The 12,758-nt window shown below is 37.8% G+C and overlaps 1 protein-coding gene across 2 annotated transcripts in view; it reads right to left on the bottom strand.

The window, feature by feature from the left end:
- The window catches only part of angpt2b (angiopoietin 2b), a 59,109-nt gene extending 46,423 nt beyond the window's left edge, over positions 1–12,686 (bottom strand). The window contains exons 1-2 of one of the 2 annotated variants that reach the window (XM_055219828.2): positions 12,485–12,686; positions 2,461–2,588 (exon numbers count right to left, since the gene is read on the bottom strand). In XM_055219828.2, the coding sequence (XP_055075803.2) occupies positions 2,461–2,588; positions 12,485–12,509 (153 nt within the window). In that variant the 5' untranslated portion in view covers positions 12,510–12,686. The remainder of the gene's footprint in view (positions 1–2,460; positions 2,589–12,484) is intronic. The other variant, XM_055219829.2, reaches the window with a different exon arrangement.
- Between the last annotated feature and the right edge of the window lie 72 nt (positions 12,687–12,758).

Here is a 12,758-nt window from a genome sequence, read left to right as displayed (position 1 = left end):
CCTAGCTGTCACTGGGGCAGTACCCCCAGTGGGGGTCCTAATATGTACCATATACACTCACCTAAAGTATTATTATGAACACCTGTTCAATTTCTCATTAATGCAATTATCTAATCAACCAATCACATGGCAGTTGCTTCAATGCATTTAGGGGTGTGGTCCTGGTCAAGACAATCTCCTGAACTCCAAACTGAATGTCAGAAGGTGATTTAAGCAATTTTGAGCATGGCAAGGTTGTTGGTGCCAGATGGGCCAACACACAATCTGCTCAGTTACTGGGATTTGCACGCATAACCATTTCTAGAGTTTAAAAAAATGGTGTGAAAAGGGAAAAACATCCAGTATGCGGCAGTCCTGTGGGCGAAAATGCCTTGTTGATGCTTAAGAGGAGAATGGGCCTACTGATTCAAGCCGATAGAAGAGCATCTTTGACTGAAATAACCACTCGTTACAACTGAGGTATGCAGCAAACATTTGTGAAGCCACAACACGCACAACCTTGAGGCGGATGGGCTACAACAGCAGAAGACCCCACCGGGTACCACTCATCTCCCCTACAAATAAGAAAAAGAGGCTGCAATTTGCACGAGCTCACCAAAATTGGACAGTAAAAGACTGGAAAAATGTTGCCTGGTCTGATGAGTCTCAATTTCTGTTGGCACATTCAGATGGTAGAGTCAGAATTTGGCGTAAACCGAATGAGAACATGGATCCATCATGCCTTGTTACCACTGTTCAAGCTGCTGGTGGTGGTGTAATGGTGTGGTGTTTTTTTCTTGGCACACTATAGGCCCCTTAGTGATCTTTGGGACGTGGTGGAACGGGAGCTTCGTGCCCTGGATGTGCATCCCACAAATCTCCATCAACTGCAAGATGCTATCCTATCAATACAGGCCAACATTTCTAAAGAATGCTTTCAGCACCTTGTTGAATCAATGCCACATAGAATTAAGGCAGTTCTGAAGGCGAAAGAGGGTCAAACACAGTATTAGTATGGTGTTCCTAATAATCCTTTAGGTGAGTGTAGCTACAGATATGTATACATTTTGTACCAATATGTTCCTTAGTGGTACTAATACTGTATGAACGTGTTAGGTGCAAAGGTGTATTTTTTGAAACGGTACAGCCCCAGTGACAGCTAGGGAACATTTTTTTTTTACTTATTATTGCACAGTACAGTACAGTAAACTAAGTAATAGCTCAATTCCAATGCTTGGCTTGAACCGCAATCTTTCCAAGCACACTACAAGCATCACAAAAAATGTGTATGAAAGCCCACAGAATTCTTAAAAAAGTCATGTCATCCCAATCATGCAGCCTTTCTTTAGAATGTGCTAATTAAATCTGAATATACATGTAAAGGTATGTGAATAATAAGACACGAACATGACATATGACAACAATATCCTCTATAATGCATGCATTCATTGATAATTTAGACTATGGAAAGCCTTTCATAAATGGTCAAATCTTTACCCTCTACTGCACAATGTTGCTTCAGGGTAACAAACCAATTTTCCTTACTTAACAAGAACATGATTTAATATGGCATTTAAATGGCAATAAAGACAGAAAAGCTTTGAAACCCATTAAAATGTTTTAGTCATACTTTTCTTAGTCATACTTTGTTTTAGCAAGAATTTAAAATGGACAAAATCTGGCATGGTGAGAAGTGTGTCCACTTTTGCTCTGGAGAATAGACAGAAATTAACCCATGAAAAATATTATTAAAGCAACCTTCCGATCTCTCTGATGAAGCCAATACGAAAGCGACTTAAACTGCAGTTCATCGACTGGCCGCTTGAGGCTGGCTCCAAAAGGGAGTCAATTCCCATAGACCACCATGTTAAAAATGCCTGGTGCAAAAAGTGTTTTTGGAAAACCAATGCATCAAGTAATAAAAAATTTCCAACTGCACAAGAGACTCTATAAATTGTAATCAATTGCATCCCCTAGATTATTTTTTTTTTTTAGTACAGTCAATTAGCAGAATAGCTCTTAAGCATTGGCGTCTTTTTGAGAAAATGGAGAAACAGGTGTTCAGAGACAAAATGAAAGCAGTAAAATAAGAATTATATGCTCTTATATCACTTTTAAATAAACTAAAAGAGCCCCAAACACAGCTGCCAGGAATAATCCAAAGCCACTGCATACACAGTAAAATTACCAGTGTTAAATGTACAGTGCTGGTGTATATACTGTATACATGCAGAATAATTGTCTTTATACTGTCAATAAGTTCTTAGCTACTTATAAAAATGTACAGTATACATTCGTAGCATACATTATACCAAGCTGCTCAAAATGTTACAAATACCTACAAAACTGTAGCATAAATAATTTCAAACTGAAAGGTTATACCATTTAGAAATCATTAAAACTACAATTTAACCATTTTACGCTCTCTAAGATTGTTTTGTTATGTCATTATAAGAACAATGATGTAATAATCACACATACCATATCTGTTAGACTGTTGTGCATTCTGGGGAACGTGATGTTTCCAGTGAATAATCGTTTTAATGTACCTTTTGGAGCAAAAAGCCCATTCCTCAAGTAGGCTGTGGAACCTCGCAGGACGATTTTATCTGGCAAAGAGAGAGGGGGAGAAAATGAGCGAGAAATCATTTAGACAGATTGATGATGATGAAAGAGGAGCAGATCTCTCTAATTGTAATACGTGGGCGTTAGCACATCCCAAGGAAACATGCCCTGCTGTTTTAATGGTGTGGACCAGGGATCAGGAAACAAAAGATATCTTTTCGCTAAGCTGCGGTACAATGGATGCCAATAATACAGAAACTCATTCAAGTGCTGTTCATTATCATCAGCTTGTACAGCGTCGAAAATCATACACCTTAAAGCCAATTAATTTGGGTATTTCTTGCCAAATGTGAGAGCATGTTTTATGATAGGACATTAGAAGGAATACTGAGCAGAAATAGACAAAGCCATGATTTTAATGTGCTCAAAATGAGTCTGTTTATTTCAACAGCTGGTTTAATCGACGTGTTGTTGATAGCTGTGAAAATACATGTGGGTTTTTATATCGAATGAATCGTGTAGCGTGCAAAATTGAAAATGTTATTGGTTTACTGTAGCATGATAATGGACAACCTAATTCAATATTATGCTTGCTTCTGTTTAAAAGCAAATGTTATGAAAGTACAGTAATAGAAACTATAGTCAGATATAACCTACCTATCAGACAATTTGGACATGCCTTTTTATGATTTATTTTTATTAGTTTACATATTTTACAATAATAGTCATCTTTTCTGTATAACAAAAAATCAAATTATGTGAGTTATGCAGATATCAGAAATGGTCAACAAATTGAAACTCTCACATTTCCTTCATCTGTTCAAATTATTATTATTATTATTTGTAGCTTTGTAAGTTTCAGTCAAGTTTCAGCTTGAAATACTCTACAAAATAATGCTAATGACCCAATTCAGAAGTGACAAGACCAATTTTCGTTCCTATGCATTCAACATAAATACTTGTCCCTGTGGCATTCATTAGGGTCTTTCATAAACATATATAAAGGTCATAGGTCACTACACACTCAACATTTTTGTTGTTTTTCCTATGCTACCTAGTCAGGAACTTGATTCACAGGTCAAAAACCTGAAACTGATTAGATGTTTGTCTCCTACCAACAGGGACACAATTGATGTAGGATGGGAAATTTTGATCTCATATTTTGCCTTAAAGTAAATAAATCTAAATATAAAGTTCTAGCTAAGAACATTAAACAACCAATACACAGTTTTAGGTGGAAGTGCATTCAACTAAAGAGTTCAAATCTAGAGAGTTGAAAGGGGACAAATACAATACTATAAGTTGGGTTATTTTCAAACTGGCACTGGGTCAAGGGTCAAACCCAGCCGTTGTGGCAGTGGTCGCCAACACATCAATCGCAATCGACTGGTGGATCTTTGACACTTCCCCTGTAGATCCCGCAAGAGAAAAAATAAGCTGTTCCAGGCTTGGATCATCGGGATCACCGTGACAATTCCCAACTGCCTGCCGACAAATTTGCTCTGCTGCAAGTTAGCCATTTTATTGCTTTTATGAACCAAAGTCAAATTTTCCAAATTCGGCATTCAATAGAAAAATCATTCATCTTTCATCAATTCCGAGGTTGGGGATCTTGGGCGTAAAAAGGTTGTGACCACTGGGTTAAAGCATACCCGTCAAAACACTCCTGTTTTTACCGGGAGTCTCCCGTATTTCACAACTATCTCCCGCCCCCTTCCCGTTTTGTTATTTCTCCCAGGAAACTCTCATAATTTGCATGGGCCCTACCTCGTTATATAAATAATCACATCAATATATTATTCCAAGGTTGCCAAGTTGCCAGATCTTGTATGAAACGCATCCTACATACACAATAGACACATCACACAATTTTAAACTTATTTTTGACCTTATTTTTGAACTCGGTTGCACTGTTAATATTTGTGGAGGTAGATGGGGAAGTTGAGTCAAGCATCACTATTAAAAATAGAATCAGAAAGCTCACCCTACTGAAAAATCCACCAAAGACCAGCATAAGCTGGTAGCTTGTTTAAGGTGGCAGTAGCTGGTCTAAGCTGGTCCTCTTAGCCTGGCAAAGCTGGTCAAGCTGGTGGGGCAGCTGGTCTTCCAGCCTGACCAGCTAAGTCCGTCTAGATCAGCTTAAAAAGTGACCAAATCACAGCTAGACGAGCTTGCTACACCAGTGATACCAGCTAAAACCAAGCTGGGAGACCAGCTAAAACCAGCTCACCAGCTTATGCTGGGCTTAGCTGGATTTTCCAGTAGGGCAGGTGGTGCTACGGTGAAAAACAAACAAAATATAGCTGCAAATTTAACAACAGCTGCGTAAAGGAATTAAATTTTTTATCGCGAAGCAGCATCGACAATTCCCACGCTTTTTGCAAAGTATGTCACACTGGTTTTAGTATCGGACAAGGTGGAAAAAGCGACATCATGCAGTACAATAAATCACAACGGCACAATCGCACTGTTGAGGCAAAGAGCATAGACATTAAAGAAATAACTAGGCCTCACGTTAGCTGCTTGATCTTGGGTCAGTGGCGCCGCCATATTAGTAGTAGAAACTTTTCTGATAATTTCAGAGCAACTGGAGGTAAATATGCCTCTGTCGTAAGCAGTTTGGGGTTGTACAAACCGTCAAACATCTCAAAACAAATCTCGGGGAATTACCTTTCACAAAACAGTTGCTTCTGGTTTTGTTAGATCATTTTAATTTTATTTTGATAGAGATTTGACAACTGAAAGAAAGTATTCGCAAGGTAGGTTGCAATCAAAGGTTGTAATCAAAGTTTAACACCACCTATAGGCTAAGATTTTTATCAAACGCATAGCATGCCTTTGTGAAGTGATTTATCTGGGTTTATGATGTATCTGATAGTGCAGTCAAAGTCTGTAATCATGTTTTGGAGACTACCTGGTAGGCATCAAGACAGGCTGATAATATATTTAACAGCGGGGTGCTGTCACAGACAGCAGTGCTCACGGAGCATTGTCTTCAGCAATCACCCAACAAATATAGCTGAATAAATTTTGCACTATTCAACTATTCAGTTGCATTAGTGGCTTCACACGGCACACAAATCTGATTTTGTTTTCGAGTCTCATCATTAGGAGATGATTCTGAGTGATGAAATCTGATCCAGTTGTTTAGAAGTTAGACATTTTCCATCTTATTTGGATAGAAAAGTCGCTCAATGCCACCTTTATGTTTCGCAAACAGAAAATGAGAGTTGCTTTCCGTGTGGATGTCCGAATCACAACAAAAGTACTCACAATTTGATCAGAGATGCATTACAAAGAAAACTCTGAAATTACATTAGATTTCAAACCAGAATCAGGTGATAAACAAATGTGATTTCTGCTTCAACTCCACTAGTTTGAGCTTGCTGTACCAGAAACGGAAATGTCAGCAGAATCCAATAAGAGTTTATTAAAAAAAAAAAAAATGCTGATTTACAAGAAAACTTGTAAGATGCACTTAGAGAATTTTGCATCTGTGCTTTTCATATTATACATGATAAACTGTTTTTTAAAAAGAACATTTTGTTCAGTAACTCCCACATCACAGAGATCATGTAGGCTTCGGTCATGGCGCTGTATCACTTATCCAGTTGTCCAAACAAGGTCTAACACTTTCTTCGAGCTTCCCTCTGGAATACATTGTGTTTATTCTGCAATTTCTCACCCTAAATTTCAGCTAGTCTGCTTTGGCTGCTGGTTCAAGATGAACTACATCAGAGGGCAAAAGCATAAGACTCTGACATTTAGAATTGCATTCGATTAGATCAAAGCCCTGATGCAGTGGGATGCGGTTTGAAACTTTGTATATACTTTGATTTACCTCTGTGCAAATGTGCATAACATCTTCTGTGTGTCTAGTTTCTATAAGGGATTATCAATTTCACGGCGGACACATGAACGTTATCACGTTATCACTTAAATGAGACTGCAATAGACCATAAATGTGACCTCGAGTGGACTCGACCTCCAATTGAGGTATAAATATCCACACAAGCGGGTTTGCAAACATAAACTTTCCATCATCCGTTGCACTCCTTATTTTCTTTGGTAAATCAGCATCTCAATCCATAGAAAAATATAGAGTAAGAAATTCTTTTGAGTTCTGAGTCCACTTTAACATTTTTAATAAATCCAACTTTTTTGCACTTTTTTGCGTTACCTAATATTTTTTTAAATTTAAGGGTCACTTTGTAGTTTTTCAACCTTTATTATATATTTTCAAGATTGCATGTCTACCATAGCCTGACAGGGTCTGTATCGGTTTTACTCGTACTTTTAAACGATTCGGGTAGTAACCCGAGCAAAAAAAGAACTACAAAATTCTACTGCTTTACGGCGTACATCACTTCCTCTACTTCCTCAAATTCGTCCGTGAGAGGGCAGCTATTTATTTTCCTGGTGTTTTGTCATGGCCAAAGCAGCAACTAATAAAAAGAAACCCAAGGTTTTGTCGGAGGAGACCAGAAAAACGGGAGAGTGACAGAATAAATGTAAGGACGAGGATCAATATTGGGCCAGCGTTCGCTCACTGGCTTGAACTAAAGGAGGAGGAGGGGTTCCTGACCGATGCTGACTTGGCCGTCATGCTTTTGGACTAGTAAGTAACGTTATATTGCTTGTCCTTGCACTGTGGTAGTGTCACGGACCTATGACATGGGTTACCCGGGTTCGATTCCCCTTTAAGGCAATATTTTTTCTTAATGTAAACTTTAACCAAGCAACCACCGTTACAACTGGCTTGTAAATGTGAGCTATGCGATCTTTTGGCTTTAAAACCCTTGAAATTATATTCATATGACATGCTGGAAGGCACACCGCGGACTTTGTGACCTAAAGAGTTGTCTTCTTTTCCTTTGCAACAGTGCTGCGGCGCTTGTGGCCTCTAGGGGCGCTAGACGTGAAAAAATACATGTCTAGCGCCCCCTAGTGGCCAAAAAGTTCTGTAGTGTGCCTTTAAGGCAACCAGATTTTTAGGTTGAACCAACAAATCTTTTTTACAATGTACGCATCATGACTTTGGCTGCGTCCAAAATCTCTTAAATGCTGCCTTCGGAGGCAGCATAACAGGGCATGAAAGCATCAAGGCACATCCGAATCCAATGTCTTGTCCCACAATTCTATGCGTGTGTGGGGGGTGTGATTGGTTAAGCCTGGTCGAGTTTGGAAAAATATAATGGCGGCCAAAAAAGCGTCTGGATCACAAATTTTGTGTAAATTAGGGATGCTCCGGTCAGTGCCGATCTCCACTAATAATACGTGGCCGATCACTATTCTGAATCGGGACAGCCGATCTTATTACAGCTATTTCATGTACTGCGGCTTTTGATTAGTAAGTCCTTATCGATCTAAAATCACTGTTAGTTTGAGTCGTTTATAACATGCATTTGAAAAGCAACACTCGTCAAACATAATTATTAAACATATTCTTTATTATCATGAAAATACATGAAAAGGTTTGAAGAACAGCAATATAAATATATCATTCAGCCATTTCATGGAGCTGCGTGTCATCACAGCTGCGTGTGTATTGTTCTTCGTCTACAGCGCATTTTAAGTTTCTGCACGAGAGTGCCCCCTGGCTTTTGGATGTAGAGGCATTTCACCGTAATTCGTTGAGAAACATAGCTTAGCATTATCGGCCGATCGATCGGAGCATCCCTAGTGTAAATAAAGTAATATTTTCACTTTTTACATTTTGATTGCATTTCTAGCAAGAAATTAGTATTGCAGTTTACAAATATATGATTAGTTATCACAAAGGTGCTCTCAGTTTATATTTAACCCATTTGCGCCTGATGCTGCATTAAGAAACATTACATATACTGCCGGTTACTTTTATTTCATGTTTCTAAAGTGCTACAGAGGCTTAGATATTGCGTTTTTGGTACACATTGACAATTCTTAGTATTTTTTCTGAAAACCCTCAGGAGATAATGGTATTTATCCTAGAATAACATAGGTTTTAGGCGTTTTAGGAGTAAATGGTTTAAAAAGAATTCCATTATGCTGCCTATGAAGGCTGTCCGAATGTGTTTCCCAGAGCTGCCTTGATGCCGCCGAAGTCATTGCCTCATGAGACAGAGAGGCAAGAAGTCAGCTGCAACATAAAATCACTTTCTCACAAAGCAATTTCTCATATTCAAAATCTCATATTTTTCAACTTCATACTCTCTTCACTTATACTCACTCTGCCCTTATGAACTGTGCTCTCAATATAACATACAGATTGACTGTGAAAAGATTCAGACAGTGACTGACTGTCAAAGCATTCTCTATCCAAATCTCTAGGAAAACCTAACTCAGGTCTTATAGGACTCCCACTCAAAACACTGGCTGTCATGGAGCTTCGGCTATAGCAATAGATTTGTTTTGGACAGGGTTTGAACATTGATTTGGGTTGAGGCGGCAACTAAACATACAGTTTAGTTATGTGTTGTTATTCAAAAATCAACCAGTCTTAGAGTCCATTTGCAAACAGATGGTCTTGTTTTAAGGAAATACATTGTTTCTGATTCAAACTTTAAGAAGCTGGTCTTCGCATAGAGTTGTGTGTTTTAGATCTGGCTCTCTAAGATAAGAGTCTTCAGGATTGAACTCAAACTTGTAACAAATAATCTTTGCAGAGCCTTGTGCAGATGTTAAACTACCTTCTCCCCCACGAAACTACATTCATGCATTTGGCAGATGCTTTTATCAAAACAACTTACATTCAGTCCATTCAGGCTATACATTTGATCAGTATACTGTATGTATTCCTTGGGGATCAACTGTTGCGCTCCCTAATGCAATTCTCTACCAATGGACCAATCTGAGACATCCAGTTCAGCCAATGGACTGTCGGTCTAATCTAGACCAGCAGAAACCTGTATGAACGCCAGAAGTGTTTACGCTATTCCACTTTGAGTATCTGGAATCAGTATTCATTTATTTTACAAAATAGGTACGTAAATACACACAATTAATATTTCTGAAATTTTATGTTTTTAATTTAAGATGTTTGGAAGCATTATAAGATCTAACCATAAATTTAAACAAAATTTAAGACCTTGTAAGTTTGCATACTATATATTTATCTGACAGGGCAGGTCTCCTGCATAGAATAAGAACCGGTTGTTTAGTTTTCTGCTGACATTTGCAGATAGGAAACCTGGATTCATTACTCTGCCCAAAAAGGCTAAATGATAGCACATGAGAATAAGCTAGAATTCTGGCTCACCCAGTTTGTAGATAATGCAATAAGTCAAGACAGAGAAACTAACACTACTGAGTGTCCTGTATGTATTAAACAATACATTAACATGTTTTAAAACAAATTTAATGCTTTACTTTTGATCTTTAAAATACAAGTGGAACTTTTTACAGTGTTATTGAGCATTATAAAGGCCAGTTTATACTTTTGTGTCGAATACATAGTCACCATAGCCTGAAATGCAGCTCCGCAAAAATATAACAATGCATCAAATCTACGTGGACCGCAAGCACTGTAATTGGTCTGCTAGAACCCTTCCCTCAGGTAAAAAAATCTTTATATTTAATGTCTTGCCTTGTGATTACATTTCTACATTTTGAAATGTTCATAGAGTATTATAAAACTAAAAACAAAACTGACAGCTCATTGATTTTCCAAATGCCACTGGCTGCCCTGAAACTATTCCAGATCAAATTTTAGCCTATAGCCACTGCTTTACTTTACAGCTGCAATTTTTAAAGATCGTTGTAATATATCCTGAGAAATAGAGCCAGTATCTTCCCAGAGGCTTTTGTGAACAATTTTGGACGGGAGTCAGTTCTTTGTTGCTTCTTTGCTAAGCAACATTCCAAAGACCACTGATATACACTGGAAAACTGAGGGATAGACCAACTAAGGTTAGGGCAAAGTAAATAATCACTACTAAAAATATATTCCTTCCTTAAACAAATACAAATAATCCACAAAGACTAACAATCTGACTGTTGATAGATAGATAGATAGATAGATAGATAGATAGATAGATAGATAGATAGATAGATAGATAGATAGATAGATAGATAGATAGATAGATAGATAGATAGATAGATAGATAGATAGATAGATAGACAGATACTGGCTGTTTCTCAATTCCAAGAACGCAAAGAACGGACTTGCGTCCTCGTGGAGATCGGTCTTGCCAGGCGACCTTGGAAGAACGAACTCGGAAGTTTTGCCGCAATGACTTCTGGGGCGTAAAGCGATTTCAGCAAGTCTGCACTTGATGCATCCTCGATATTAAGAACACATCCGGGTATTTTCATGCGTCCTCTGTCCTTGCGTTCTTGAGAATTGGAATTGAACTTCGACCGTTAATGATGACGTAGAGCGAGGACACGAGGACGCAAGATCGCTGAAGAACGCATATTGAGAAACAGCCACTGTGATGTGATGTCATGTCATGTCTATGATGTGATAGAGAAGACATCACCTAGACAACATCACTAGTGGGTTTTAATATAATGTTGCTATATGTAGCTACTAGTATTTTCTCTCATGTATAAGTATGTTTATTCTACATTCAATCCATTCCGAATAGTTTATCCATAATTTCCAGCATGAACAGCGTGAGAAAGAAAACATCATGAGGGTATATAAGACAGCTGCTATTAAACAGCCAGAAACAGAATTTTTCTCCCCAGGCCAATTCAACTAAGTCAGCACAGCGTGACATTAAATGTTGTTGTCCAAATCTCAATTTCAGTGCCTCTGCAAATAATCTTTTGAAGAAAACACCTCACATCTCCTTCCTGGCGACATAAAAACAACTAAAGAAATTTATGATAGCTCCATTGCTTTCCAAAATAATATTTTGTGATGAAATGTGCTAAAAACATGTAACAGATTATGAAATTCAGATTATGGAATTAATGAAATCCAGATCACAAAGTTAATGCTACTTTCTGATCAATTTAGGGCCAAAATATCCTTGCACTGTTCTAACATTTCCCATAAGAAAGAAAAATACAACTGAGATCTCTAATAATATCTCAGTTGTTTCTCACTGACAGTCATAAGCTTAAATGGATCAAAAGGAAGATCTTTTACCTGAGAAAAATATGCAAACTGGCCTTGGATTTGCCAAAATACTTACTGTACTTCGAAAATCAAAAGTCAAGCTTATTGGATATTTTGGTATAAATTCAGCTGCATAGCCTACTCTTAAACTAGGCATATGTCAACAAATACCTTGTTTACTGTACAGTACATCTATATCCATTTCTCTTAATAATAAAAACAGGAGAATCATCCAGGTTGATGGTTAAACTCTATTAAATATCCTAAGCTATAAGGGGACATATCACGAAAATCTGACTTTTTTCATGTTCAAGTGCTATAATTGGGCTTCTATCAACCTAGAAAATGTAAAAAAAAACCAGTAACTTAGTTTTAGTAAACCATTATCAGCATGTGAAAAATAGGTAATTGAAATTTGGCTCCCCTTGTGATGTCAGAAAGAGATAATATCACCCTTTAATCTGCACTATCCAACCACCACACTGCCATTTAGTGCAGAGATCAGCTCATTTGCATTTAAAAGGACACAGCCAGAAACGGCCCATTTTTGCTCACACCTACAGTGGCAATTTTAATATAATAAATTATCTATATGGTATTTTGAGCTAGAACTTCACATATGTACTCTGGGGACACCAAAGATTTATTTGACATCATAAAAAAGTCTTATGAAATGTCCCCTTTAAAGAGCAACATCTGAGCAAAAAGATATAAAATTGTCCTGTGGGATGGCATTTGTCATCACTGACTACGAGTTGTTACAAATTGAGCGAACATGTGTTGCATTTTCAGAAGAATTTACAAGCATGACTGCCTTATTCCACTGCAACATCATTTCTGTACATTTATAAACTATTCAACCTTCATAGATTGTAAACACAGCTTTCCTCTTACCATATAAACGTCGTTGCACAGCCATCTAGTGGAATAAATGTACCAGTTTTGCATTTAAATCAGCCTGTAGAACAGTTTATCTTGTTTATGTTGTCAGGGCTTTATTAAATGAGAATCATACCACACTAAATCCTGGTTACAGTCTCTCGTAAATAACTACATTGCATTTTAATGATTGAAAAGCATTGAATAACTATTAAGAACTACAAAGCCCACTACTCCACTTCGCACGCAACTTCCGGCAAGTACACAGACCTGTGTTCGTTTTGCGCAG

Source organism: Misgurnus anguillicaudatus, chromosome 20 (assembly GCF_027580225.2).
Source record: "Misgurnus anguillicaudatus chromosome 20, ASM2758022v2, whole genome shotgun sequence".
In the NCBI taxonomy this organism is placed as follows: domain Eukaryota; kingdom Metazoa; phylum Chordata; class Actinopteri; order Cypriniformes; family Cobitidae; genus Misgurnus; species Misgurnus anguillicaudatus.
The sequence above is the reverse complement of the archived record's forward strand: the minus strand, read 5'-3'. Positions and strand labels throughout refer to the sequence as shown.